The 27,702-nt window shown below is 41.3% G+C and overlaps 1 protein-coding gene across 11 annotated transcripts in view; it reads left to right on the forward strand.

Moving 5' to 3' along the window:
* Positions 1-27,702, forward strand: part of foxp1b (forkhead box P1b) — a 154,956-nt gene that overhangs the window by 56,587 nt on the left and 70,667 nt on the right. For 9 of the 11 annotated variants that reach the window (XM_086291390.1, XM_086291394.1, XM_086291401.1 and 6 more), the window contains 2 exons: positions 2,501-2,567; positions 21,098-21,267. In XM_086291390.1, coding sequence (XP_086147516.1) covers positions 21,109-21,267 — 159 coding nt within the window. In that variant the 5' untranslated portion in view covers positions 2,501-2,567; positions 21,098-21,108. Of the gene's footprint in view, positions 1-2,500; positions 2,568-2,748; positions 3,060-16,226; positions 16,301-21,097; positions 21,268-27,702 lie in introns of those variants that run through there. The other 2 variants (XM_086291392.1, XM_086291396.1) reach the window with 2 other exon arrangements.

Below are 27,702 nucleotides of genomic sequence, written 5' to 3' on the forward strand. Positions count from 1 at the left end.
GCACAAATAAAAATTTCATGCATAATTAACTTAAAAATGTAATGTTCATTTTTGTATCATTTCATTATGTATATCTTACATTGTAGTCTTTGTACATACTAGTAGCCAGTTTTTAAAATTTCTCAGGCTACTTCAAGTGGCATCCAGTAACAGAAGTAACACTATCAGTATTCCACTACCTCTTCAATGAAAACATAGTGGAATACATATTTCAATTAAGTGTATATAATTAATGAAAGTCAAAGCTTCCTGCTCATTATCTTTTACTTTTAAGCAATCGCTGCTGAGATATGTGAGTCATTTTTGACAGAAATCAGCAAGACATCAAGTCTTGTTTTGCTTTATACCTCTTTCCAGGAGTTGTCATCAATCCAGCAACCCACCCAGGTAAAGAAAACACAATCCGAGTGACTGTACTGGAAAGATAATATGGAGAAAATACACAGAGCAACTAATTATGACAGAACATGCGTTTTTTTAGTAGCTTTGCTACTACAAGCCTGGAACATGCCCCCTTGGGAAAGTCCAAGATTAATGGCTAACTGCAGGCTATAACTGACAAACAGGTATTTTTCTATTGAGTTTGTATCCAGCAGATTATTGGAATTGTGTGCTCACCAAGATGTTGTTTGTTGCACGAGTTTAGCTGAAAGGTTTAGGTGGAACAAAGTGCTGTTTTGTTTGTATCACTGGTGTAACTCTGTGCAGTTAGTATCAGTTTTACGTGTCACTGCACTGTGAGATTTCCATGTCAAAAGTACTTTGTTGTCCTATGTGCCGTTGTGTTGGTTTTTTTTTTTTTTTTTTTTTAACCAAATGGCACGGCAGATATGCAACAGCCAGCCAAGACTTTGCATGAGAACCTTAGAAAATGCTTCTTAGTTTCCTTTGTCTTTTAAAATTGTTGCATTTAGATTCATTTTCTTAGATTTGGCCTCTTACTGAGCATGCACATAACCCACCTTGGTGGGTAATTATCTCAACCAGGAGTTGTTCTATTCCCTAAAATCTCAATGTGGGAGTGTGTGATGGGTTCCCTTTTCCCAACCGGGCTAAGCAGCATGTGCTTGTTTATCCTCACCCTACGATCTGTGCACCCCCACTGTTCTAAATGGCAATATTACAACCCTGTGCTGTTTGAAATGGAGACAATTATCTGTTTAGGTATTACAAGATGGGCTTTATATTACAAGGAGAAAAGGCGTACAGCTGCTATCAGGATCCCGTTGTTGCCTTTTCTCTCCAGTACAAATTTTCCATCATTAAAATGATGGAACATTTATCTAAATGGATGTTATGCATTGGGTAAACTCATTTAGCTCCCGGGGCTCTTTCAGGTGATGGGAATTAATGATGTTTAGTAGTTTGAAACTGAAAATATCTGTCATTTGTCACCACTCACCATTGATTTACGATTCCATTGATGATATGTTAATTGAAGTGTAATGAATCACAATAATAGGGTAGTTGTGTGGGAATGGTCCATTTTCAATGATTGTTCAACCCTCGGTAGAGTTCAGAGCGAGCTGCATGTTGACTCACGTTTTCAACAAGGGCGTTTAACTCATAATTAACGCTGAAACTGGGCACGTTGGTCCGGGTTGTTTTTATCTGCGTTCGGCATGCTTTAGATATACACTTTCACAAATGCCCGGCCACATTTTTGACTGCCAAATGTAAACGGCAAAAAAGAACAGCGGGAGAGGGAGTTGGAGCCTTTTTTTCATATTTGGATATGCTTTAATGCTTTTATTCAAATTCACCTGAGATATTGGTCCACAGTCACTTCTCAGTTTACCATAAAAATAAGATTTTGTTTCCTTCTTTCTTTTTTCATCTTTCTTCGCCTGGGTTGAGTGCTCACTTAGGAAAGCCGTGAATTCAGATCAGGTCCACCCAGGGGAGTAGAGCGAGGGCAGAGCAGGTATAGATGAGGTGTGTTCACCAGCAGGGGGTGCCAAGAAGGGCATCTTCTGTCAGTAATATGAAAAGTTTTTGTCTTGCAAATAAACCATTCACTCACAGACAGCCCCATTGTTCACTTGTTATCATCAGTGGGTGTAGTTGTAGTTAACAGGCAGATGGAAATGCGAGGATGTGTCGGACGGTGACAATAGTAGGCTACAGGAAGATAAAGGAAAGGTGCCTCCTGCCCCGCTCTGAGCTGAAATGGTTGCTTTTACGTTCCTAGCAGCTGAGGAAGGTACACTGACTGCTTGTACAGCTTCATACAAACAAGGGGAGGCAAACAGCACAGGAATGTAGAGAATTGATTTCTTTCTGATGGTTTCTCAGAACATATAAGACTGTTTGTGCCGGTTATCAATTCCAATCGATAGCAACTGGTGGAAGCCGCTGGCTCGTTGCCGGCTGCTTGTAGTTTACACCTGTGTACCTCGTGTTTCTTTTTTTTGTAATTTGGCTCGAGGGTGCTGATGACGAACATTGCAGCGGTAATTATTTCAGAATTCTAAATAATTCTCCCGTTTTGTGTCTGCAGGGCGAGGAGGCTGTTTCACCACCGCTGGAACTGAAGATTGCTTTAAATAAGCAAGTCCTCGTGGAAGGTAAACACACAATCATTTACCAGACTCCAGACCCAGCATGTGTGTGCGAATGCTCTATTGAAAGGGCTTAATAAGTAACTGAATGCAGGGTGGTTTTCTTGTTTGTGTACTGTATTTTTGTGTGTGCATGTAGGGCCAAGAGGGTGGGCCGGGGACTTGACAGGTGCACTCTGTTAGTGTTTAGAGAAGCTGCTGATCAGAAACTAGAACCGTGGCTAGTTAAGAAAGTTAGTGGTTTGATTTTAAAAAGGTTTTTAGTGTTGAAGGACTAATTGGACGCAGGGGCGTACGGACAGTAACTAGATTTTTAGGAAGGTTTTAGCTAAAATAAGGTAATGCTGTGTTTACCAAACAAGACAAGGGAGTTGGAGTACACACACAGCTGCTATGGTTGGCATATCACCCGTATCTCAGGTTTGCTTCTCACACCCGTGTCTCTGTCTGAGAGAGTCTGAGGCCCCCTGGATGTGAACTTCTGGATGGAGCGATTGGGTGAGGCTTAGTAGGACTTTGGAGAAGTGCTTTGCATGCGGGGGGTGGGGGGTGATAACACTTCAGGAGCTCAGGGCTTCAGAGGAGGAGTGCGTCTGTTTTCTGTCTCGTACAACTTAAAGCTCACCTCATCTCCCTCTCTTTGCCATATTTTCTTTCATCTCTCTTTGTATTATTTCTTTTCTGTCTCTCACTCACTAGCTCCCCCCCAAAAACATGCTGTGACTTGTGAGTGGATATGTTGGACATGGGTAGCAGTGCTTTCATTGTAGGTAGCTTTTTAAATGGCAACAAAGCTATTCTGAGTAATGTAACTCATGTTTGTTTGGTTTTGTTTAGTTGATTTGATAAATATTAAAATGAATAGTTGTGTGATCAGTAAAAAAAAAAGAGATTGTACTCTTTGTACTCTTGAACCGAGAGAGACTTTGCAAGTGTTTTTCTTTGAATATATTTCTTCAAGTGGCATGTTAAAAATGTCATATTGGATTGCTAATAAAAAACACCTGCCTGTAGACAAATCCTGTCTTAAATATTAACAGCTGCAGCTTCTCCGTACATTCTGAAAACAAATATCTAAGTGTTGTTACAGTTGCACTGTAGGACTCTCTCTTCTCTGCAATGTAACAATGTATCAGTAAGCCTTTGGTCTTCTTTTTTGGGATTCAGTCACTACCACGTTTACAAGATTCAGCCTTGGGAAAAAAATGGAAGCAGAGGACTCATGTTGAGAGTTTATCTGGAGTGCATTCTCCGCATACTCAGGTCCACTCCACCAGAGCCCTCAGCTGCCTGCTCCAGATGTAAGATCAGCACTGAAATCTTCCAAATGGTTGTGTAATTAATGTTAATGTGGCAAGATCAGCTTAATTGTTGACACAAGCTTCCAATGTGATTTTGATTGCATCACTAATGCAGAAATCCCCGTGGCAGCTTATGGGATTAATATGTCTTGGTGTTTAAAGCTCTTTTAAAGTGCAATCGAGTCAAAGAGGACGAAAAAGCATGTATGGTGCTCATTTTTCTCTCCATTTGGACCGAACGCACTTTTAAAAATATTTATTTTAAAAGCATGCACTTTAGAGTATGACATATACTTGAGGTGCAGGCTACTGACAAAAGTTTTGATTTGGATATCTGGAATATTTATCATCATACGGGCATATTTCTGTGATAGGGCTGCTTCTGATGTGTGCCGTGTGTTTGCCTCCTTTTTGGCCAATTTATTCAGACCTGATGACATCCAGCTTTCCAACCCAATAAAAAAAAAAAAAAAAGACAATCCTCAGATGCCCAAAACATGTTCCCCTGTTTTGAGGTCTTTCAAAGTCTTATCCTCTCATGTTGGATGTCATTTGAATTTCATGAATCCATGTAAGGGAGAGAAGAACACAATGTGCAAAGAGGCACGTCTTGTAATTCTTGCTTTGCTGTGAATGCTTATATTGCTTTCATTTAGCTGTTGAAGTTGCTTTGTTTAATCTACTTTTTATGGAAGCGTTAAGAATAAACAAGTGGATTCATGAGTTGGACCCGCAGAAAGGTCGTGTTGAGATTTATGCCGGGATGAAAATAGGGCCTCTGTAATCGTTCCCTTGACTGCATTTATTGCTTACTTTAAAAAAGTAATTTCTTTATATCAGCATCAAGCTGAAAATTGCCATGTATTAGTATTAGGCTCGGTAAGCTTCTAATTCTGTGGCATTTACAGCCGGCTGTGTTTCCATGCATTTATAACACTTTGATTCTTAAGAGCTCCTTTAATCGCTTATGCCTAGCTTGGAACATAATAAACAACTCGCTGTAGCGAAAGTGCCACATGGGGGAGATTTCTAGCAAGAAAGTAAAACGCTTCTGTCATTTGCAGTTTTGTTGCTGTGTTTTTCATGCACTGTAAGTACCGTAATCTACTCTCTGAGCTTATCTGCTGCAGCTAAAAACAGTGACAGGCAGAATAGATGCAAGGCAGCGTGAAAATGAAAAATTATCGTCACTACAAAGGCGTCACAATACAGACCAGCGCAGAGACATACAGCGACCGTATGCCTCTGCCTTTTCCTGTTGATTGAGATCGCAGGATGTGTCAAAGCATTCTAAACACCCTCACCTGGCCACTGTCTGCGTTCCCTATCTGATGCTCTGCTCCCATGGGTGCATCAGCTGCTATCGGTACACACTCTGGCAGATCGTCTGCCTTCGTATTGTCTGACTAAACAGGTTGCACAGTTAAATTCGCGCCTTATGTTCAGTACCGTATGTTACACAATGGGGCGAGATTCTTTCCGTGCAACTCTCTGAATAGGAATTATCTGTAGTCGTGAGGTAGGTGGAATCCTACTTATAATGTCATCACAGATGTGCGATCTTGAAGCTACTTAAAATATCTTTTTTTGTAGAAAAGCGCATTTGACAAGTTTCAATCTATTTTTCTATCAGCATCAGACAGCCATGTCTTCTCTTGGTCTGGAACATATTGATGGATGTGTACTCTCTGGTCTGCCTCGGCGAGTGAGCAGCTTTGATAATGTCAGTCGGCTACCAGGTGCAGACGGCTAACGTGACAGAGCCCTCGTGTGAGATTGACTGAGGTGACAGAAGTAAGCAAATTCCATCTGCAGATGAGTTGTCTTATAGCGAGATGAAAAGAAAATCACAAAAGTGAGAGGAAAAGTGCCAGAGCTCTCTTTCTCAGTCTTGGCCTTGTGTCTCAGCTTCAGAAAAGATGAAATAGAGCTAATAAATGGGATTGATTTGTTGTCTTCTGAGCAAAATGACTACACAGGGTTTTTTGTGGTAACCTAGGGAAGCATCTGTCAGACTGCCTTTACAGCAAAGCAGTGGTGCTGAGACGGATGGAATATCTTATGTACATACACCCTCACCACCTAAAGCACAGCAGTACATTTATATATTGCACACATTCTACAGATTCCTGTTTGTTTCCACTACATGAATGTTTGTGGCTATGTATGAAAATTCCATAATTTGAAGCCTCAGTGCCTCTTATTTAGATAGTTTGACTTTGTTGCGCTCACTTCATGTCATGGTAGATATCACTTTGGCAGTCCTTTGCTTTCTCCGTTTATTTTAGAAAAACAAATCCCTTTTAGGGATAAAGCACCTGGTGGGGCTACTTAATGGAATGGTTTCAGACCTACGCAAATAAACAGCTTGCATTTTTGGTGTGAGATTAGGAATGAGGCTGAGATGGAGCGAGAGCTGAAGAGAGGCGGGTAAAAACCAAACAAAGAAAGTCAACATGTGGAGAGCACAGAAGTGGAGGAGTTGCATGTCTGCTTCTGCTTCCTATAGTTGACTGTATGTACTTGGTGCCTAAAGTAATACTCATGTGAACCTGGACTAAGACTTTCCTTTAATAACTTCAGGCCGAGGTAAAGCCCTTTTTTTGAATAGCTGACCAATGACTCAGCAGTAGTTATTCAAAGGGCTGGAAAATATCAGAGTCTTTGTTTTTCCCTACACACACACACAAACATGCGGTTATATCTTAACCCCGAAAAGATAGCGAGGGAGTGGACAAGGAGAAGAGCAAGTGACCAGTGAAACATAAAGCAGAGTGAGGGCTACATTTGTTTTTAAATAGCTCATAATGGATGTTGAAATTAACAACAAATTGGGCCTTTGAACCCAGACACATTTAATAATATCTCCCTGTTTTTATTCAATCCAGAGTTTGGCACGGGTCTCCATTTCACACCATATACTGTTCCCACTCATTAGCTTATTTGATTTTCTGGAGAGTGTCAAAAACTTTTGACTACTGAGTCATAATTAAAGCTGGAGCTCAAGTACAAAATTTGTCCACACTAGTGATTTACTCAGCCTTAGTACTGACTGAATGGCAACTAAAACATGGCTGTAGAAAGTACCTGCTAAAATTAGCAATTAAGAGTTATTCTCATGAGCTAACATTTTGAAAACTGAGACACTTGGTCTCACCTGAAAGTGCCAATGCGCTTTCTCAGGGCATGCAAATGTAGGTTCTTGGTTGCTGGTGCGATACCATCAAGGCTCTTCAGCAAAATAGTTGGTAAATACTGCAGAATGTGCTAGCACACTAGACACTTGTGTTTGCTGTTTACTGTTTTTTACCACGCACGCCCTTCTGACTGGGTTTTATTAAAGGGATGATAGATTTCAAATTTTAGTCAACAAGCTAGTTAAAAAGAATGCTAAATGTACACTGTTTGTTTCAAAGGCACACTTCTACCATCAGCTTCCTTTTCATAACCATCTGCAGCCCTGTCTCTTTTGTAGAGCAGAGTAGGATTTATTAAAGTGAATAATGTGACACAGTTAATGAGCTTTGATAGCTTCCTCCATTGTGAACTATTCTGCTTTTGGCCCTTTAAAGGTCAGTATTGTCAAGATATTTGGTATTGGCCTGTAGTGTTCATATAATTTAAAGTTGATTTTAAGAATTCAGATTTAGATTTACTTCCTGTGACTTGGTCCCTTTGAATGGATGGGATCATTGGCGTAGGTCTGATCTGATTCTGTTGTAATGTTGTTAGGACTGCTTTTAGTTTCAAGCTGTTAGTTTTATTTGACCTCTGCTGTGAATTTGTGTTCAGACATCTGCATCTTATTTTCCTTTATGATATTATTTCTATGTCAGTGAATGTAACCACAGTAGTATATTGAAACAGTTTCATGAGCTTGTTGTTTCTTGTTGGAATTGTCCACATGTTCACCGTTGCAGTCCCTGTGCGCTTTGGCCTTTCGTCTACATGCAGACACAGGATCTCGGACAGCTTTACTAATTCCAAGATGAAAATATTGGAAATACCTTGGGTTAAGGCTTGTTGTGTACGTGTAGTACGAGTGGAGACTTTTCATCAGTGACACCTCGAGACACTACGAGACACTGTACCTTTTGCTGATTGGCAACTGAAAAGAAAGCTCCTCTGCTTCCTGTTTGCATGGGTTCATGCAAGCCCAGTGTAGGTAATGGTCATGCTATATGTTATATATAGAATAAAAATGTAATACGGTATATATAGCGATAGACAGCTGAAATATTGATGTTACCAGCTGCTGCGGGGAGAAGCAGAGAGGTGTTTTCAGACTTAGCCGCTATTGTGTGAACATGGCCTGAAAGGGAGAGAAAAACTGAAAAGCTATTTCTAACCAAATGTGGGTTTATTTATGTAATCAAATGAAAAAGGTAGAGACATTTTTTAAAGTAACATTTATTTACAGTCTTCCCCCCTCACTCTTTTTTTTAATACTGTGGTTTTAGCCTTGGCTCCTGCCTTGTTTTCATAAACAAAGTCTCTTTGGCCAGCTAGAAAAAACATAGGCCTGTTCAGTGCACTGAAAACAGGAATGACAAACACCATTAGCTGAAAAATTTCCATCTCATTGCAACTATGTTATTGTTTACTTTACCATACACGTCCTAATATGGTTACCTCCCTGTCAAAGCGGGCCAGAGCAAAGCCGAGGGGCCCTCGCAGGGAGATGCTTTCAGCTGCCACTTAGACAATAAGAAACAAATGTCACAGCTCGGCAAAATAGCCTGGCTTTCACAGTCTTACAGTACTTGGCCTTCGACGCTGCTTGGCTCAGGCTCCTGTGTGATATTTAACTACTCTGTAGTGTTAGATGCCCTCACAGTGTACCCCCACATCTCTTCGTCGCTGTGCCCTCTTTTCTCGCCTTCCTTTTGTCTTTCTTTATTTGTCTGTATCTCCCCATCGATCTCTGTCCCCGTCGCGGTGTTAGCTATGTGTGGGCTGACTGATGGGCCTCTGTTTGCTGTGTTAGGTTATTTATCGGGGTGGTGGGAGGGAGAAGGGGGTGCGGTGATGTGTTTGGAGCGGCTGTTGCCCTCCTCCCTGTGGCCGAGCGGAGGCCAGTTCAGCTGCAGGTCACGCCCTGGCCCGAAGCCGACGCCGCGTTTGAACTGGAAACGTCTTGGCGAGACTTAGAGGCTCTTTATGATACTTGGATGGAATCACAACCGCACAACCTCCAGAAAGCCTGGGATACTGCAGAGGAAATGTAGCGTTCTGGTGGCTGTGGCTTTTTTTACTCTAATTTTTTGTAGTTTGCTGAAATATGGGTTGTTGTAACTACCAGTTTAGTTGATTGTATTGCAGAAGTGCAAATTAATGCTGTTACAGATAGAAAAACCCAGGAAAACTGTCATTAAAATGGGAAAAAACACACGATACTCAAATTGGCATTCATCTGAGGTCGGCATTGAGGCTTTTTAGGTATTAGGGTCAGGTAACTTCACCACAGGTTAGTCTGGCAGTAGTTGGAAATGGGGTTCTTTCAGATGCATGGGCTTTCTTTTCCCCAGTTGGTAGAGGATGATGGCGGCCTCACCTCAATCCTAAAATCCTCACGTTTATGATATTTGCCCAGTATTATCTGTGCCTGTGGATGAATGGGAGGACAGAGCATGAGGAATGTAGAAGGTCAGACTGCGTGATTTACACAGTACAGAGCCATAGAATCCTTGGGAAAATACTTGGGCTCGGATCAAACAGACGTCATGTGATATGTTCTTAACACTGACCTTTAAAGTCATGCTTTTTACGGATGCACTAAATGTAAAGTAATTTCTGTGTGTTCACCTCAAAACACAAATGGATTTTTTCTTTTACTAATTATGGCGGTGTGAGGTTTGTTTGTTTTTTTAAGATTACACCGCAGAATAATACAACTTTAAACCACATCTTTTTCTTCCTAAAAAAATCTTTTGCATTGCATTTTTTTAATCTGATTTTCACAGTTGCTCTTATTGAATACCTAAATGAGTCACGGTGACCTTAAAACAACATGACACATACACAGAGGAAGATGCAAAGAATTTATCAAATCATTACCCACCAGTTCACATTTTTACCTGGCAATGAATGATTAATAGACCTTTTTTCACGTTTATTTTGAACCATAGTTAAGACTCACATCCTGCTCATTATTTCATCAGTATTTGTTCAGGCCTAACTATAATTTCCACTCCATTGCAGTTATATTTTCTTGATAAGCTAATGGCGCTGACCTTTTCTTTATTTTGTTTTTCATCTAAGGGAAAAAGACTATACCCTCTTTGACGTTAATGAACTTTGTGAAGAGGTTTGTTTACTGGCTTCAAGGTCAGTTTCTGAGAAAGGCACCGGGTTTTCTTGTAAACATATTTACAGCCAAAGATGTGTAAACATTGTAAATGCGTACATGTGCAGCAGGGGCAATGCTGGCATATTTTCCCTTTTTTTTTTTCTTTCTTTGTTTTTTCATGACCTTTCCCCTGTGACACACGCATAAAGGCTATGTGTGCATAAGTGTTTATCTCTGGAAGCACTTTAAAGCAAAATGTGCACTAACAAAAAGCAGCAAACAAAAAAAGAAAAGAAAAAAAAATACTCTTAGAAAGCGTAATGATGTGCTTACTCACAATATAAAGCTGATAGAGGCGAGAAAAGGTAGAGTAGAGGCAGGCAGCATGGCTAACGCAGGACTGGTGAGGGTATTAAAATATGAATTAATGGAATGTTGCTCAGGCACATCTCTGGGTGTAGTGTAGTGTTAAAAAATAAAATTTATGTTGCCGGCTAGTAGCCGTGAAGGTGCATTTGGACTTAGTATCCTTTAATTAGAAGTGAGATATTAGCATTTCATAGGGCTTTATGCTGGGTGAGGGGATCGGCCGGCCACCGCGCCTTCATTAGCCAGCTTCTCTGTGTAATGAGTGCCGTCATTAGCTGATGGAGTGGATTTGCCCCAGCTCTACCTTGAAAGGCACATCTTTTACATACTTGCAAGGAATAAGGCCTTTTAATGGATTTCTTAATGAATAAAATAAGATGCCACTTCTTTAAAATTTGACGAGTGCATTTCTGATAATGCACACCACTAGCTGCCACTTTTTTGGTGCGTTATTAGCAGAGGTGGAAAAAGAAATGCTGTTGTTGGGGAAACAAAGGTAGTCGTTGGGCTTTTTATTGTGCAAAATTTGAAAAATGTCTATAATGTGTAGCTGATGAAAGTGCCAGATCATTAATATGCGTTTGAAATAAGGAGTATGTGATTTCTGTCAGGGTCTGAGGCTCTATGCTAACACTCGCCATGTTTGTAAGGTAAAGCGGCAGGACAGCTATTGGATAAAACCTGACTGCAAATTATATGTGCGGCTGTTGATGAAGCGTGTGCGCACGCTCAACAACAGTCAAGACAGTCAGAGGAGAGGTGTTTTTTTGCGATATGGAAGTCTCCCTAAGCCTTTGGCTGCGGCTCCACTCTCAGAATCAGCCGTGAAGTGATTAGTATTTTATTGATGAGCTCCTGAAGTGGCAAGTGTGGGAAATTGGATCTTTGATCTCCTGGAGTTTGGGAAATATATCCTGAGCGTGTGGAGCTCTCCAGGTAAAACACCCCCAGCCCCCACCCCCCACCCCAGCACCAGCAGCACTGTGATGCACACAGACGCACATGTATACATACGGGCATGTCGTTTGTGGGGGCTATTCCTCCCCTTCTCCAAAACACATATTTGTTTTGGATGTTTTCACTGAGAGTCTACACGGTGATTACAGATGTTCATTAACAAAATTGGGTATTTGTTTTAAACTTTAACCAATCACTTTGATATGCTAATTACAGTGTAATTTAATTTGAGCCCTGTAATGATGATGCTGTTATTATGGACATAAATGATGCAGTTAAGCTGAGAGTAATCTCATTTGCATACTGTACATGCCAGTAAATTAAGCCCTTTCCTGCGTTGCTTCAGCTTTAATTTTCCACTCCTTTTCACACAGCATCCCTCAGCCCCTGTGCCTAATAGCAAGCCGGCTTGTTTGATGTGGAGAGCCGCTTCCTCACAGTAAATCTAGTCACAATATGTTATACATAAAGGCTCTCATTATAACTCTAAGTGCCCTTTTAAGAAGTTGGTATTAATAAGCAGGCTGGCTTTTCATGCTTTGTAGTGATACACAAAAACAGTTTTGTCCCTCACCATAATCATCTTCAGGATTCTTTAATCTGCATCTGAGAAATAAAAGCTATCATGCTTGTAATAATGATGTGCCCAGGAATACTTAAAGAGCCCTAATCAGATTGTATATGTCCTCCACTATGTGCTGATCAGACATATCTTCAAATAGGTGATTTTATTTTGATATTCCTACTTTGAAAAAAAAAAAAAAGGAAAGATGAAGGGCGTTTGGATGTGTTTCTATCCTTGCATAAAAAACTAATTGACAAATATTGCCCTGTTGTATGTTTAGCACAAATAATTTGGATTCATTTCTTTGTACAAATGTTATTTGATGTCTGTATGAAAGAGCCACATTTGTGACAGAGGGACGCGGCCGGCCTTGATAAAAGCTCCTGTGTCTTCATTAGAGAAGCAGCACCTCATGGTGTCTGATTGTCTGATGTTTGCAGGGAGAAGGTAAACATGTTTGTCATACGGCGCTTTATTTATGCTGCTCAAACATGCGAGGTAGGCCGCGGTGAATGTTAAGGACTTTGGCTCGGCGCACGTCTGAACGTCTCAGTGAAACGTGCAGCCTCACAATGGTCTGAACTTGCCCTGCTTGCAAACAATAGTCCAGCTCCCCCTTTTTTTGCGTTTGGAAGGAGGGTTAGAAGGCTGTTTTATGGACTTCAACACTGACAACACAATTGCCCTTCACTGAGAATGCGCCTCCATTTTGTGCCATAAAGAATATTATTTTTCTGCCAGCCAATTTTCTCTGTTAGTCTCTAATTGGCTACATAAATCTCGGCCGTTGAGGGTGAGAAATGTTGCGGTGTCACACAGTGTAATCTTCACCCTTATTTACCAATTCATTAAGATTCATTGATGCAGGATCGGTGAGAGGAAATGACAACATAAATCAGGCCTCCAACATAATGACCCTAATCAGTTGGGAATTGCAGAAAATGTCATGATGAACTATGTCCTTGTATTAGTGCCACTGTACATTGTCATTGTGCTGCTTTATGAGTGGGACGCATCATCCTGACATGGGCTGTATTTAACAAAAAAGAGTTGTTAAAACCTGATTCTATTAAAAGGAAGAAATTCATGTAGGGTCTTCTGCTATTTAGCCGTTTGCCCTTTATCTTCAATTTAACTGCTTGATGGAGCTCCCTTCCTTTTTAACCCTTGCTGTCCTCTCTCTGGGAAGCCATAACATGCTTCTTAGGCTTAAATGACCCCTGTCGTGGCACGTTGAGGAAGAACGTCTCCATGAGGAGGAGTGGGGGGACTCAGTGGGTAAGGCCACACCCATAATAACGACAGCCAATCACACGTCAAAGAGCCGACTGCGTACGTTTCATGAACAGAGAACTTGGTCAATTTTAAGCAGCGGTTGAAGGAATGACAGTTGTGAGTAACTATTTAAACAAAATAGTCACTCCATTACCGTGCCATTATTTGTGTGTAAAGGTTAATGACTGTCTGGGAAATCAATAGCTTAACTTAATCTCTTTGTGAGTAACTCTAAACAAGAGAGGTTGGAGACATGCACCCGCTGTGCGTTTTTGTCTGCAGAGGAACATTTAACACCGTCAAGATTTTTTTAAATAGCAGGGGTTTGACCAGACTAGGGCTGCCACAAACGATTATTTTGATAGTCGACTAGTCACCGATTATTTATGCGATTAGTCGACTAATCAGATCATCATCCACTGGACATAAAACTACAGCTTATTGCACCAGCAGCATCTGCTCTTATATAACTATCATTAGCTTACAGCTTTAAGCTTTTAAGGTGCTAACTAAAAATAAAGACAAGATGATAGTTTATTCAATTTTAATGAAATTTGCAGATTGTTTCTCCTTGCTATCTAAAATATAACAGGACACCGGAGTATATTCTCCAGCATCTCACACTTCTGATAATCAGCTGTCGTTTATTCAGCTGTGTAAAAACTATAACTTTAATCTCAGCCAAACCGATTTACTCAGGAACAAATAAAATACTAAAAAAAAAGCCAAACAATAACATTTTTAATTTATCTAAGTGACTCATATATATTTAACCTGAGTCGCGAAAGACGTCGGTGGGTTTGAAAACAATTTGCTGGGAGTCCGGTGTTCTCACGGCGCTAGTGACCTAGCCCCCGGCTAGCTATCGAGCTAGTGGGTAACAGACGTCTCCGAAAACGTCGGAGCGCTTTTGAAAATATGTGGTGTCCTGATAAACTGAGCAGATATTTGAGGTTTACACAGCTACATTCTCGCCTGAAAATATGTTAAACGTTTATTTTGTGACCCAGAAAGAATAATAAGAGTAATATTAAAACTAACTAGCTACCGCCATTGTTGGAAACTAAGCTGGGCCGCGCTATGAATTCTGGGACACAGCTGCTTCTTCTTCTTCGGGGTTTAACGGCAGCTGGCATCCTTGTACATGCTGTGCTGCCATCTTCTGTTTCAGTCCGTTATTACACTCTTAAATCCTGCTATTATTCCTGCGTCTTTTGCGATCTTACAAAGCTTCAAACGACGCGTCGACTATTAAATCAGTCGTCGACGATTTTGATAGTCGACGTAATCGTGACTAGTCGACAAATCGTGGCAGCCCTAGACCAGACCATGCTTTCTTCCACTTATCGTGCATGGTACTGAGAGTGGAAATGTAATAAATGGATGTAGCACAGCTGATGACTTACTCAGTGGTAATTAGCAGCTTACTTTGTCTTTAGAGCTGTGGTTTACCACAGGTCTGTGTTTGCGATTTCACAGAACTGCAAAGCTTTTACCAAAAAATGATTAAGCTCATGTTGTCAGACGACAAAGGAAGCGTGCACTTTGATGAGTTGACACCTGCCACTCCCAAAAGGCAGCAATGCTAATAATATTTTCCTTTCTTTGCATAGGCACACAATATTAATTAGACAAGTTCGTTAAGGCTAACCTCAGTTTTCCCAGGAAAATCTATGTGACACATTTGGGAGCAGCACATTGGGAGCAGCCCTTACATGGATTCTAGTAAAAATGATTAAAAATGTATGACACACTTTAAGTAATGTTAAAACAATAAGTGCTTTTGCAACTCCCGTAGGACGCTGATAGATTCGTGTTTTTCTTTGGGTTTTTTTGTGTTTGACACATCTAATTGGTAAGACGAGCTTGAGGGCAGCAGTGCTTGCTTTTTGTTCCCCCTTCCATTGAGCCCGTGGTCAGAAAAAGCAGCCCCTCGTCTCCTGGTGTCTGTCCTCTCGCTGTAGTGTTAATGGGCATAAGCCACATGTGAGCGAGATTATCAAAGTCAAATGAAGGAGAGTCGCTGAGAAAATGTGTGGCGTACCACTCCTAAAAGAGGCTCCACATCCCAGAATTACTATTCCATTCATGCACAACCAGATTTAAACTCATTAGATTTCTCTATTTACTTAGTCTCCATCGGCCCTAGTTGCACTAAAAATATCATGGCCTGCCTTACTTTGGCACATTCCGTCATTGTCTGTGCACAGCAGGCCGTTGCACAGAGGTGTTTCTCACATGGCTCCATGCAAAGGAGACAAACGGCTTTGTGTGTTTTCTGAAATTGCGGATCTACTCAGTTTCGCTACTGGAATCTGCCTTTTTGCGCCCTGCTTGTTGTTAATTTATCTGCACTTGTAGCGTGTTAATACTCGGGTGTTCGCGTGAATCATCCTAGTCACCTCTGCTTGCGGTGTAGTAATAGGTTTGGATCTAAACTTTCATGCTTGAGAATCCTATTGTAGTCATCCCGAGGTGATATAAATATGTGTTTTGATCATATTTTATGGCTTCCTCTCATGGGGCTAGCAGTTTTTTAGGGGGACTAAATTATATCAGTAGGGGAAGTGCAGGGGGAAAAGACACCAGGGGATCCTGGGTGAGGAAGCCTTGTTGGATGGCTTCATCTCAACAGATGGCAAGTTGTTGTATGCATGAAAAATTAATGGTCAAGGTGATGTGCTGCTTGAAAGTCCCCGCTATACATTATCTACTGTGTATAATCACTTATTTGTGGGCAATTACATTTTTGATGTAGCAGGCAGACTAAGTCATAATCTTACTATTCAAGTCACACATAAATCAAGTAATCAAAACCAGGCGCTGTGATTTATGAAGGATAACATCTTTTCTTGCTCAGTTCCACCTAATTCCTTCTTTGTTGTTTTTCTCTCCATGCCCTGGTGTAGTGAGTGCCATCTCTGGGAGCCCTCAGACTTCCTTTGTTATTTCCACAAACCCGGTTACTGAATAATTGAATGAGGTAAATGTTTAACATGTTTTTACAAGTTCCTCGCTGTGCTGTTGTGAAGCGCCACTGTTTGTTGGGCCTGGAAGAAACACACGATTGCTTTGCTTGACAATGATGTGTTTCCATAGGAGACCACCCCCATGGCTGCCCACCCCGCCCGTCACCCCCATCTTGTTCTCATTCACGGTGGCTTGCGAGCAGCTGCAACACGCCAGCCTAATGCGTCTCGAAATGTCAGAAGAATGACTTTTTGTTTATCTTGACTTTTGCCTCGCTGTTTATTCTAGTCAAAGCTGCGTTTGCATCGACCTTGATTCCCTAAAGCCTCGCCCCTCCTTCTCCCCTCCTAGAACCTGTTTACACTCTGCCTGCCCCTAGTGTCACCTAGGAAATTGGCTGATCATTTCACCTGGTTAATATTAAATGGCTCCTGCAAGGAGATGTGTTTGTTCATAAACACAAACCCCTGCTCCTCGTGTTTACTGTAGCCATGGCAGCAATCACTTATTAAACAAACAGCTGCTTTGTTTGCTGGTGTCAGTGGCCTGCTTATACCCTGTACAAGGTCTGGGAAGAACTTCTGTGTCTCTTGTGGAGCAGAAATCTAGGATTTGCAATGGGGGTATTATTTGCAGAAGGGTGGGTGCAGCGTGTTTTACTTCTATATTGTCAGAGAGGTCTGGAGATATGCTTTGCTTATCTGTGACTTGGTTGAAGTGGCTGACAAGATTACACGGTTGTTTGGTCTGACTGTGAAGTCTCCTTTGGCAGAATGTCACCACGGCCGTTCGTTTCTCTCAGAAGAGGAGCGGCAACTGGATCCACCTTCAGGCTTTGTGACTGAGGTGGTTCTGCTGTGTGGAGATGATATGTATGAGGGAGTGGGAGTGCAGTTTGTAAAGCTTGTTGGAATTTAGCCCAATTTCTCCGTGTTGTGTTGTCCAGTGGAATATTTTCAAGAGATACTCAGAGTAGTTTGTTATCAGTGATGAGGGCTGCGATAATGGATTATTTAACATGCAGCTTGTGTTTGTCTTTCGACTTTTCCCTCACATCAGGAGCCAAAATACAGCAAAACACAAGCCTGTTCAGCAACCTTCAGAAGCATTCTGTTGTTGCACCTTTGGTGCACGCCGATGTGTTGTCTAGTCTGGCAACCAAGCTGAACCTAAACAGCTCTAAAGTGAACTTCTCCCTATTGTGTCCTCCTTTGTATGTCATTATCTCCCACCCAAGAAATGTTGTGCTTTTGTTGTGTGCTTCTGTAAACAACGTCTGTGTGAGAACTTGGCGAATCGAAGCAGGTGGCTGCCGAGGCTTTGCTGTCATGAGCATTAGAGAAAAACAGAACACGGAGAAGGGTCAGAGCACAGCTGCGCGGACCAGCCCTACCTTGAATCCACCGCTGACTCGTTTGAGCTGTTGAATTCCGGGCAGGCATGACAGGGGGACAGGCATTGGATTTCCATTGTGGTGATGAGCTCTGGCCCGCTGGCTGTTCTTAACCTTCAACCTGTCTGGTCAGGTGGGAGACCCATGTGACTCTTGTTTGTACTGTACTCCCTATGCCATTTGAAGCAGGGAAAACAAAACAAACTGTAAACAAACAGGAACTCTGACCTTTTTTTATTATCCAGTGTTTGTTCCAAACACTTGTTTTATTTTGCAAGCAACTCCCCCCTAAAGACCAGGCAGGCATCTAATAATCAACAGCACAGCTAGTTCTCTTTGTACAAACTGTTGTTGCCTTGTTTTGATCTCCTGGAATTTCCATTATTTTCATTCTCTTTTGTTTTTTTAAACTTTTTTTCCAGCTCCGAAAAAACTGACATGCTCCATTAATAATAAGAGAGCTTTTCTTTTTCTTTTTTTCCCCTCACGTCTCCTTTTGTGTATTTTATTATGTTGAAATGTTTGTGTTTGGACCACGAATGCATATGTTCTTAAACCGAGTAACTACACCCCATTTAGCATGATGCTTGACCCATAATTACAGTTGAATTTGCACGTGGTGTATAAATGGAACAAATGGAAAAACTCGGAGCTTTTCGAGTCATCGTCATCATCATCGCAGACACACACACACACACACACACACACACACACACACACACACACACACACACACACAAGGCTTTCCCCAGAGCAAAGTGAAAATAAATACATAGATAAACAAACTCAGGGCCGAGTCACGTGGCCAAGTTGCCCGGGCCTCAGCTGATGATGATGGTGCCTCAGTGCTTCACAGATTAACATTGTTATCAGCACAACTCTCTAATAAGGCTCTTTCCTATCTGCTTGATATTTATGATGGATAATGCCCATTTTCCATTTTCTTTTTTCCCTCCAATTTTTTCACTCATGATATTGCAGCTTTGAATTATTCTGTGCTAAAATTAATGAGAAACTAGATTTATGGGTTTCATTTGTTTGTCAATTCGAAAATTAATTGGGTGTTAATTTTAGCCATCCCCTCATCAGTGCCGGTCGCAAGCATGCGCGCATTACTTTGCATTCATTGTAGCCTTCCTCTCCTTTATTGTGGGTCACTAGTTTTGCATACATTAAAATAGCCCCGCGGCTCATTCTCTTGATTACTTTTGGAGATGCTGTGCATTTGGAAATTTACGCCTTTCCGTTACAATTATGAAAATTTTTGCATGGAATGACAGTGCATGTATAATAGCCATTACCCCCCCCCCCCCCCCCCTCCCCCCCTTATGTAGCTTTAGAGAGGGGGAAAAAAAGAAAAAGACAGCTCTTTTTTTCCCGCAAGTGGAAAATATCTTTTATTTGAAAAATAAGTGGGGGTGAATAACGTCAGCACATGGTTTATTTCAAATGGCATTTAATTTCGCCTGAGAATGTGTGTTTCTAATTGGTGTCTCAGAAGGGGAGTTGGTGCAGGCAGGGGCCTGTAGATGGAGTTGTGGCTGGCTGGGTCCCATCCCACAGTATTCCTCTTGCTCACTCCTTGTTTAGAAAATCCCATTATGGAGGGAGGCTGTGCCAGACTGGAAGGGTGAGCCGGGTCAACATCTGTCTGGAGGGAGAGGGGGGCCAGCTCAAGCTCCAGCCCAAAGAACAGGCCCTGTAGGCCGGGCCCAAGCTGCTCAGACAGGCCCCTGAGTGTGGGGGCGTTGTGACACACAACTGAACCGGCACAGGCCACAGTGTCAGATGACTCATTCAGTCATGCTTCTTGCGAGGAGGGCTGAGAGGAAATGTAAACTATAATGCTCTTTGGAGTTTGCTTTGTGTTCTGGTACAGTTTTAGCTCCTCTTAGCCCCAAACTGCTGCTGATGATAGTGAGCTATGAGCCTGTCCCTAAAAAAAACTGATTTTGAAAGCGCAGTTCTCCTCACACCACTGTTTATTTTTTTAAATAATCCCATTTCTAGATTATTATCTCACCTCTGCTCTGTAAATATTCTTTTGTGACAAGTTGTCAACCCCAATTTCCTGTCTGTCAGCCTGAGTGTGTGTCCCCTTGGGTGTGTGTCTGCATCTTGTTTAGATGGGATCTCTGGAGACGCTGTGCATGTGTACCTGAGCACATATAAACTCAGACTGGCCTTCCTATTACATGCGTTAAATGCAACACCATAAATCTGCATTTAGTTCCACTTTCACATTCTTTCATGATGAGGCCCAGTGTTTTAAAGGCATTTATTCTGCTTCATATAAATAATTAATCAGCCAAGTTAATTTGCTTCTGCCTGACTTGGTCAGCTTCATTAACTGCCCTGGAATTGGGGGGATAGATGCATTGCAGCAATGAAGCCTGTGACCAGCACACAATAGCTGTAAATCATTCCACTGATTTGAGGAATTCAGGCACAGATATGCACCAGTGTCACTGGCACTTATCCCCAGAGAGACAGAGGGGGTGTGCTGGGATAGATGGCATGTCTGTCTGGCTTTTGTGTATCCAAAAACAAAACTGAGGACATATCTTGTAAGCAAATAGCTGTGTATTCACTGATTGCTGCTGCCATAATTTTACATAAAGCGTGCAGTGGTGCTTAAAACGACTGCCAGTGTTTGTATTTTACCCTTTTCAGTTAGATTAAGTTATGAAAGTCAACATTTTTTTCCAATGCAAAAGGATTTATTTATATTCAGACCTGTGTTTTGGTGTTAATTGAGCACCCCTCAAGGATTTGACTGTTTTCGTTCAGCCTCAGATTGGATGTTTCTCATGGAGATCCTTTGGCAGGCCTCACACAGTCGCTCTGTTTCCCATTAAAAAGCCATTCTGCCGTGGTTCTTCAGGGAGCCATGCAAGTAAATATATCCATTTCCATAGAAAGTGTTTTGTTTTGGAGGTCCAGTGTTTTCTTGGGCTCCTCTGCTCTCACTCAACGCAGGTTGGGTTCCTCTACATGTGTGCCGAACCCCAACCCCTCCACCATGCCCCCCCCAGCGCTCTCCATATACCCTATACTGAAGGATACAAACAAAACCCACTTGCTTTTCTCCTGCCCGGTATGGACTTGTCATCTGTAAAGGATCTGCACTGGAAAAGACAAAACAAAGGAGCTGTTCATTACTGTGTTTAGAGGCAGCCTGTGAATGCGTGTGTGTGTGTGTTTGCCTCATTGCATATGCTACACGCAAACAAACAAGACACGGGGAAGCACAAACCAACAGGGAAACCTGCAACAAAAGTGAAATTGTGTGGGAAGAATATGACAGATGTTTATAGTTTGGCCCACAGTTGAAATGCGACCTCATTGCAGTGTGTTTTAACAGCTGCTTCTCTCTGTCTCTGTCCCTGTTTTCTCTTCTTCTGCGCCTTCTCTCAGGTTTTTAAGTCATGATGCAAGAATCTGGGACGGAGGCGACGAGCAACGGCCCAGCCAATGAGAATGGAGGAGCGAGCGTGGAGGGAGTACCCAGAGAGGGGCGACCAAAAAGTGCCGCGCCGTCAGTGGAAGTGACTGCAGCAGATTTCCTGCATCTCCAGCAGCACCAGGTAGACCATTCACACCTGTCTTCACTTTATTAAGCCATGTCAACAGCAGGCCGATCCGCCTCTTAAAGTGCCTCTTAATATTTAATTCCTCCTCAAAGTACATCTAGTTCATAAACACATTATTATTATTATTTATGTATACTGAGGCCCTTTTTGAATATTTAAAAGACGAGGAGTGCTCTTTCTGTGTGATTGTTTGGTTGCAAACGTGTTTATCGTAGCATGCAGCATCTGCATTTCCATCAAATATTTATTATGATGTTCTGACATATTTTAAGTATGTAGGTGCCACAGGATTTTGTAGACAGTTAAGGAACTGTGACATCCAATTGGATGACAGCGTTTTCCTCCGGCTCATTGTAAACACACCTCACACTCACAACTAATGCCACACTCTGCTGTACTAACCAATGAGGTGAGGAGACAGACGCCGGCGTTATCGTCAGTGAAGCCGAAACATTTTCACCATCTCAGACTTGAGGCAAACAGACAAGCTCTTTCTGTTGGTGTCAGCGTTATGTGTGGCACACGACACTGCGTTTAAAGAAACAACACTGAAAAGATCAGTGTGTCTTCTACTATCTTGGTCTTTGCGACAGCACAACTAGGGTTGTTGTCAGGAGCTGTTTGGTGATGATGCACGGCTCTGTGCCGCTGTCTGTTGTCACAGCGCATCCATCAGCATTTTTACAGGGAGGCAAACAAAGCTGTAGCATGGAACAAGAGGGAAATGGCATTGTAACACATAGAGCTGAGCAATAACTCAGTATTATCATTTATCATCTTTGAACACAATCATCACGGTGTTCTGATGCTGTGATATTTGGCTACTGATGAACAGTTCTGTTTTTCGGAAATGATGGGAACATTTTGATAATAGGACAAAATAGCTTAGCCGTTTAAAGAGTCATTGCTTGGCATTTTAGGTGACGTTTAGACATAACATAAATTTTATTGTGAAATTTCAGATGTGTAGCTCAGGTTTCACTTCAGCAGTAAGATGACCAGGGCTTTTGCCAGGAACTTTGTAACACCAGCTATATGCACTTATAGCACTTTCCCCTCGCTATAATGCTAATTGCTGATCATGTGCTAGCACAGGCAGAACAGCAGGGGTACCAGTCTGTAGCTCTGCACACAGGAGAACAGAGATACTGGAGGATTTATTTCCCAGTACCACCGCGAAAGGGGAACTACCATGTATTGATATATCAGAAGGGATGTTTTAATCCATGTAAGCATTGAACAGGTCAAATTAAATGAAGTCATAACGTTTGCATGATTCTTTACTACAAATTTTAACTTGTTTAGCATTTATTTATCTGTAAAATCAGGAACAATAAGTCACTAATTTTACAGGAGCTTTTGGGCTTTGGACTGGCACAACCCTGTAAGGTCACTATTTGTCAGTAGTCATGTTTTTGAATTGTTTAAAAAAAAGTTTGTTTTTTCCCTTTTTATTGTCGAGTATGGGTGTATGTAAATATAATTAATTGGTCAAACATACACTCAAAGCAAAACAATGCTTTAGGTGTCGTCATCTTATAAGTGTGGTGCTTGTTTTGGTGCAAGATGCCCCTGTTAATTCCATTTCCTCTTTGTAAGTGGCAGAAGAAGTGTTGATTGTTCAGTAAGTACAAAGGATGAGTCAGTGTGTGTTCTGATTCTCAGCCTTAGTCTGTGAAGCCTTTAGGCCTCTCCAGATCATCCCCACTACCCCAGCTAGACCCCAGGCCCCACCTCCCACCCATCTTTTTTCCAGCTCCGAACGAGCATGTCGTCAGTGAGAAAATCACAGCCATACTGAATTCATTACTGCAGTAGTCACACAAAACCATGGATAAAATTTCAATAACTGCAGGCCACAGTTGAGTAAACAGTTGCAGTGAAACTTAATTCCTGTTGACTTTTCCTTCATTCTTTGCCAGGGGCACATTCTGATTCGCTCTGCAAAGACAACAGGGTTACAACTTTGATAAATGCGAGGCAGGGGAGAGGGAGAGAACGGGCGAGAAAAATGTCATGGATGTGCACTTGACACCAACAAGGGATGGAAATAAAGCCTTCCCACTAGAATAGAGCCAGTCGTCCAAGCATGCTCCCTGTTTTCAAGTCGTCCAAAAAGAACTATTGCTCTCCAGCATCTGCCCTGGCATTTAAAGAAAGGAGAAACCAGCAACTCTCTCCATCCTGCTTCCATATATTGCGGAAACATTCGCTCTACTGTAGCAAATGCGGAAATAATTCCTGGTTCATGCCGTTTGAACAAATCCAGTGGTTAATTTGTGTGGCCCGCATGCAGGGAGGTGTATTAATTGTTGCCTGTGATAAATGACGCGCGGATGGGAACGAAGGACGAGATGTCTCACTCTCAGCTCCTGGCACTGGACTTTGATAGGCTACTTACCATGGTAGTGTTACTGGCAAGACAGGCAGGCAGTCTTTTTATTCTCCCATTAGCCTAGCCGAGGATTTTCCCTCACGCACCATGAACCATGTTAATTGTCCCCGGGGCATTACGATCTTCACTCAGTTACTCGATAACTTTTTACTTTTGTGACATTTCACAGTCGTTCTTTTAAGTTTTATTTGTGGCTTGCACTAATATGCCTCTAACTGACACACTGAGAGTTTTTTTTCCTGCGCTCTTTGTTCTCCACAACACATGCAAGGTGCCATTACCCCTTTAGGTGACGCAAAAATCAATCTAAAATGTTTTCAGACTCAAAGTGCAAATGTCTGAGAGTCCCTCGAGTGAGCCGGAACAACAAACCTGGCAGTGGCATATCATTTATTCTTATTAGGGAACATAACTATGAAAGACAGTCCTCATTAATAAAGATGGGGGATGAAATAATTGTAATCTGTTTGATCATCTTGATTCTGACAGGGGAATTCATCTTGTTGACTAGTCAGATTTGGGGGAAGTGGACCATAAGCTTGAATTAAGCATGTCTATTAGTAAGTCAAATATTTTTTTAGGGTGAAAAAGGTGTTGCGTTTCTTCTCTTTTTTCCCCAAGATGCTGTTGAAATTCAGCAGATTTCTCTATAGGAGGAACTCAATGTCCTGTCTGTTGTGTTGTAATAGTTAGACAACTGGGTGCCCTTGTAAACATTTGTTGTGCATCTTGTTGCTGTGCTCGTTGTGTTCACTGTTACCCATGTATTATTAATAAATGTCTCTATTATAGCATGTGCAGTTTTTTTCTTTTCATAGCACACGTGTCTGCACCCCTGAACCACACTGTTTATTTGCTTTCTGTTTTTGTTTGTGTTGCAGAAGTTGTGGTTTTAACGTTATCCACATGAGGAAGTGAAGATACTGCAGGGGCGAAAATAAAACAAAAGCAATAGTATGAAAAAGTTTTGCAATAACCTGTTATGTGATTTGTGATTTAAATGATTTTGCAACAGGAAACGGTGTTGTGCAGCTGTAGTTGTCACATAAATGCACGGTGACAGTAATATTCTCAAGGACACCCTGTTAGCTCTAGAGCTGCTGTCTTCACGATATTCACATTTCCTGTGATGTGTGGTCATTTTCAGCAAAGCATCTTACCTGTTTAAACACACGAGTTACTCTTTCGCTCTAAATTTGGTTCGTGTGATGCAACTGTAGAGCATTAAATATTAATATCCTGTCCTTTACAAGAGTCCTTTTAATAAACTTAGGCTGGTGTTCACACGAGAGAAAATACCTAAAACAATTATTAATAACTGCTTTTCTTTTATTGCATGCACATCCATCTAACATACCCTGTCCAACAAGTGCTTTTAAAGATTTTCTACATATTGAAAGATAAGACCGGCTAGCTACTTCTTTCGTTTTCCTCCTCTCTGCCTGTGTGGTTGAGGTGTCTTTCGTGAGGTTGACGGCCATAACAGTGGCCACAGAAAGAGCTGAGTGGGCACACATCCTCTGCTTGCATAATTCAAATCATACACTGTCCCTTGTGGGGGCTTGTGAAGGTGGAACTGCAAATCTTAACTGTTCTCTGATGGCCAAGTGATCCATGATTAGCCTTGCTCTCCCAGTACGCACACACAGACGTGAATAGTATATATATGCTCACGTAGAATGGAGTTGCAAAGGTCAGGCCTTTAAGTGTAGGACCTGCTGGTTTTGGGCGTCCAGTCCACATTATGGGCTAGTGGTCAGACTGAGAGAGTTAACAGCACCAGGTCAGAGAGGAGACCAGAGAGCATTTTCTGCCTCAGATCTCTGCTAATCGCATGCACTCTGCAGCAGAGCTGAGGGCAAAGAGAGAGCGTGCTATGCCCAGATTGAAATACATACACTGTTACACAAGAAGAACGCACCCTTATCGCTGCGCCTTTGAATTGAATTCCTGCCAGTATCTCTGTATTTGCTCTACAGCAGAATAAGATAGACGTGTGCAGTGCAATGCTGAATATTTCACATGAATGACAAAGCCGTCCTCTGTGTGTGTGTGTGTGCTTTTTGACCAATCGCTTCGCTGCAGTATAGTGGCTTCGTGGTGTAGCGGTTTGTGCATCACACTGAAAGGACACTCCAGCATCTCTAGCAGCTCTCACGTATCTTCATGTATACTGTTCATACTGTCACAGGAGGCCAAGCAAAGGCTCGGGCTTATTGGAAAATCTGGCAGAGAGGATAACATCAGTGTTATGACACTGCATATTGCCCTAAATTGCTTATTGGTAAAATGATAGTGCTCGTCCAATTTGAATAATTTTATGGAATCCCTCACAGAACAGTTTAATTATGTTATCACACAACTGGCAACATCTGTCTTTATACCACAGCACATGACAGTTTTATTACAGGCTGAATTTCTTTGCTGGTTCTGGCAATTGATGTGTGATCTGATTAATAATCACACAGATGGAGGTGAAAATTGAACAGCAAAGCGTTGCTATGTGGAAAAAAAGGGGAAATAATTATTAAAGGAAAAAAAGCAAACTCTCTGTCTCTGAAAATATCCTGACCATTTTTACAAACGCTCGCACCCTCAGTGGAAGCATCTCTTTTTTTTAAACGCTTTTACACACATTTATAAATCTGAAAACAAAATGTGTTTAGTCTAGGTGCAACTTTTCATATCCTCTTGTCACCCAGGTTTTGTTAGTGAGCTTTCAAGAGGTAAACCACCCAGCACCTCATTTTTGGCTTGTGGATGCTTTCCAAAGCAGCCTATGAACTCATCCATTTTGTTGAGTCTACCTCCAGCTGCTGCTGTCCGACTGACAAGAGATGAAGCGCAGGTTACATGTGTGCTGAAACCCAGAGTTTAAAATAGTTGACTGTTGCTTGGGTCGACATCCTGTTTACACACCCTGCCTATGTGGGCAGCAGGAGGGGGATTACAGGAGTTGTTTGACATTGTGGTAATCAGAATGGCCACACTTAGAAGCGCACACATTCAAACACACTCACTCGTCTTTCCCTGTAGCTCAGAGGTTTGAGGTTGTTTTTTTTTCTTTTTACACCCACATAAAATAAAACATGTTAATGGAGCCATGTCAAAAGTTGATTCATGGTAAATAATTAAATTTTCACAAAGTTTTTTTGCATATGTTGGACCTTTAAAATTGCTATTAGAAAAGAAAAAGACAAAGAATTAAAAATATATATATAAACTTAAAAAAATAAATGACATACACTGAAAAAAATGTTACTTTGAATCAAATTACTCTAATGTGTTACAATTAAATGTATTAGTTTTACTCAGACTATAATTCTGATTTAATAAAAACTGTAACTGTGTATTTAAAATAAGCCAAATATATTTATTTTTCCAGAATCATAAATGTACATTGAAACAAACTAAAAAGATCATTTTCTGAGTACATTTGTTCTGTGGACTCTTCGGACACTGTAATTTTGTTACATGCAATTTTATTAAGTTCTTTCACATTTTTAGTCAGTCTAATAAAATAGAGTTTCTACTGATACATAATTAAAAATTGGTTTCTTATGTCCTTGTTCAAAATGTTACTTATTTTTATTTTTACTCCACAGAATTCACTATAAAACAAAAGCGAGAGCTGATTTCTCTAAAGTAAAACCAAGGTTTTGTCACAATCAACTTGCTAGAAATACAAATAAATTCTTCTTTGAAGGACCAGATTTATTATGGTATGTTTAAAAAAAAAAAAAATTTATGTGCAAAAAAAAAAATACAATAAAAATTACAAAATAAAGCAATGAAGACTTCAGTTCTATTTACACAACAGCTGATAAAGAGAAAGAAAAACAAAAAACAAAAACAGACCAGATGAAATGAAGCAAAACTGATTTCCCTACGCAGCCTCCACCCACCCTCACCAAACCCCTCTTTTTAAAACCTTTTCACCTTTAAAACATGAGATAGGTAATGCAACAGCCATTAACATTAACAATGTTTCTAACACTGTGCAAACAGTGGCTACTTAAATAAAATGAATATGA

The sequence above is a fragment of the Aulonocara sp. 'chitande type north' Nkhata Bay genome, linkage group LG5 (assembly GCF_057382095.1).
Source record: "Aulonocara sp. 'chitande type north' Nkhata Bay isolate Kocher_YH1m ecotype deep benthic linkage group LG5, A_spYH_male_GT1.1, whole genome shotgun sequence".
Classification (NCBI taxonomy): domain Eukaryota; kingdom Metazoa; phylum Chordata; class Actinopteri; order Cichliformes; family Cichlidae; genus Aulonocara; species Aulonocara sp. 'chitande type north' Nkhata Bay.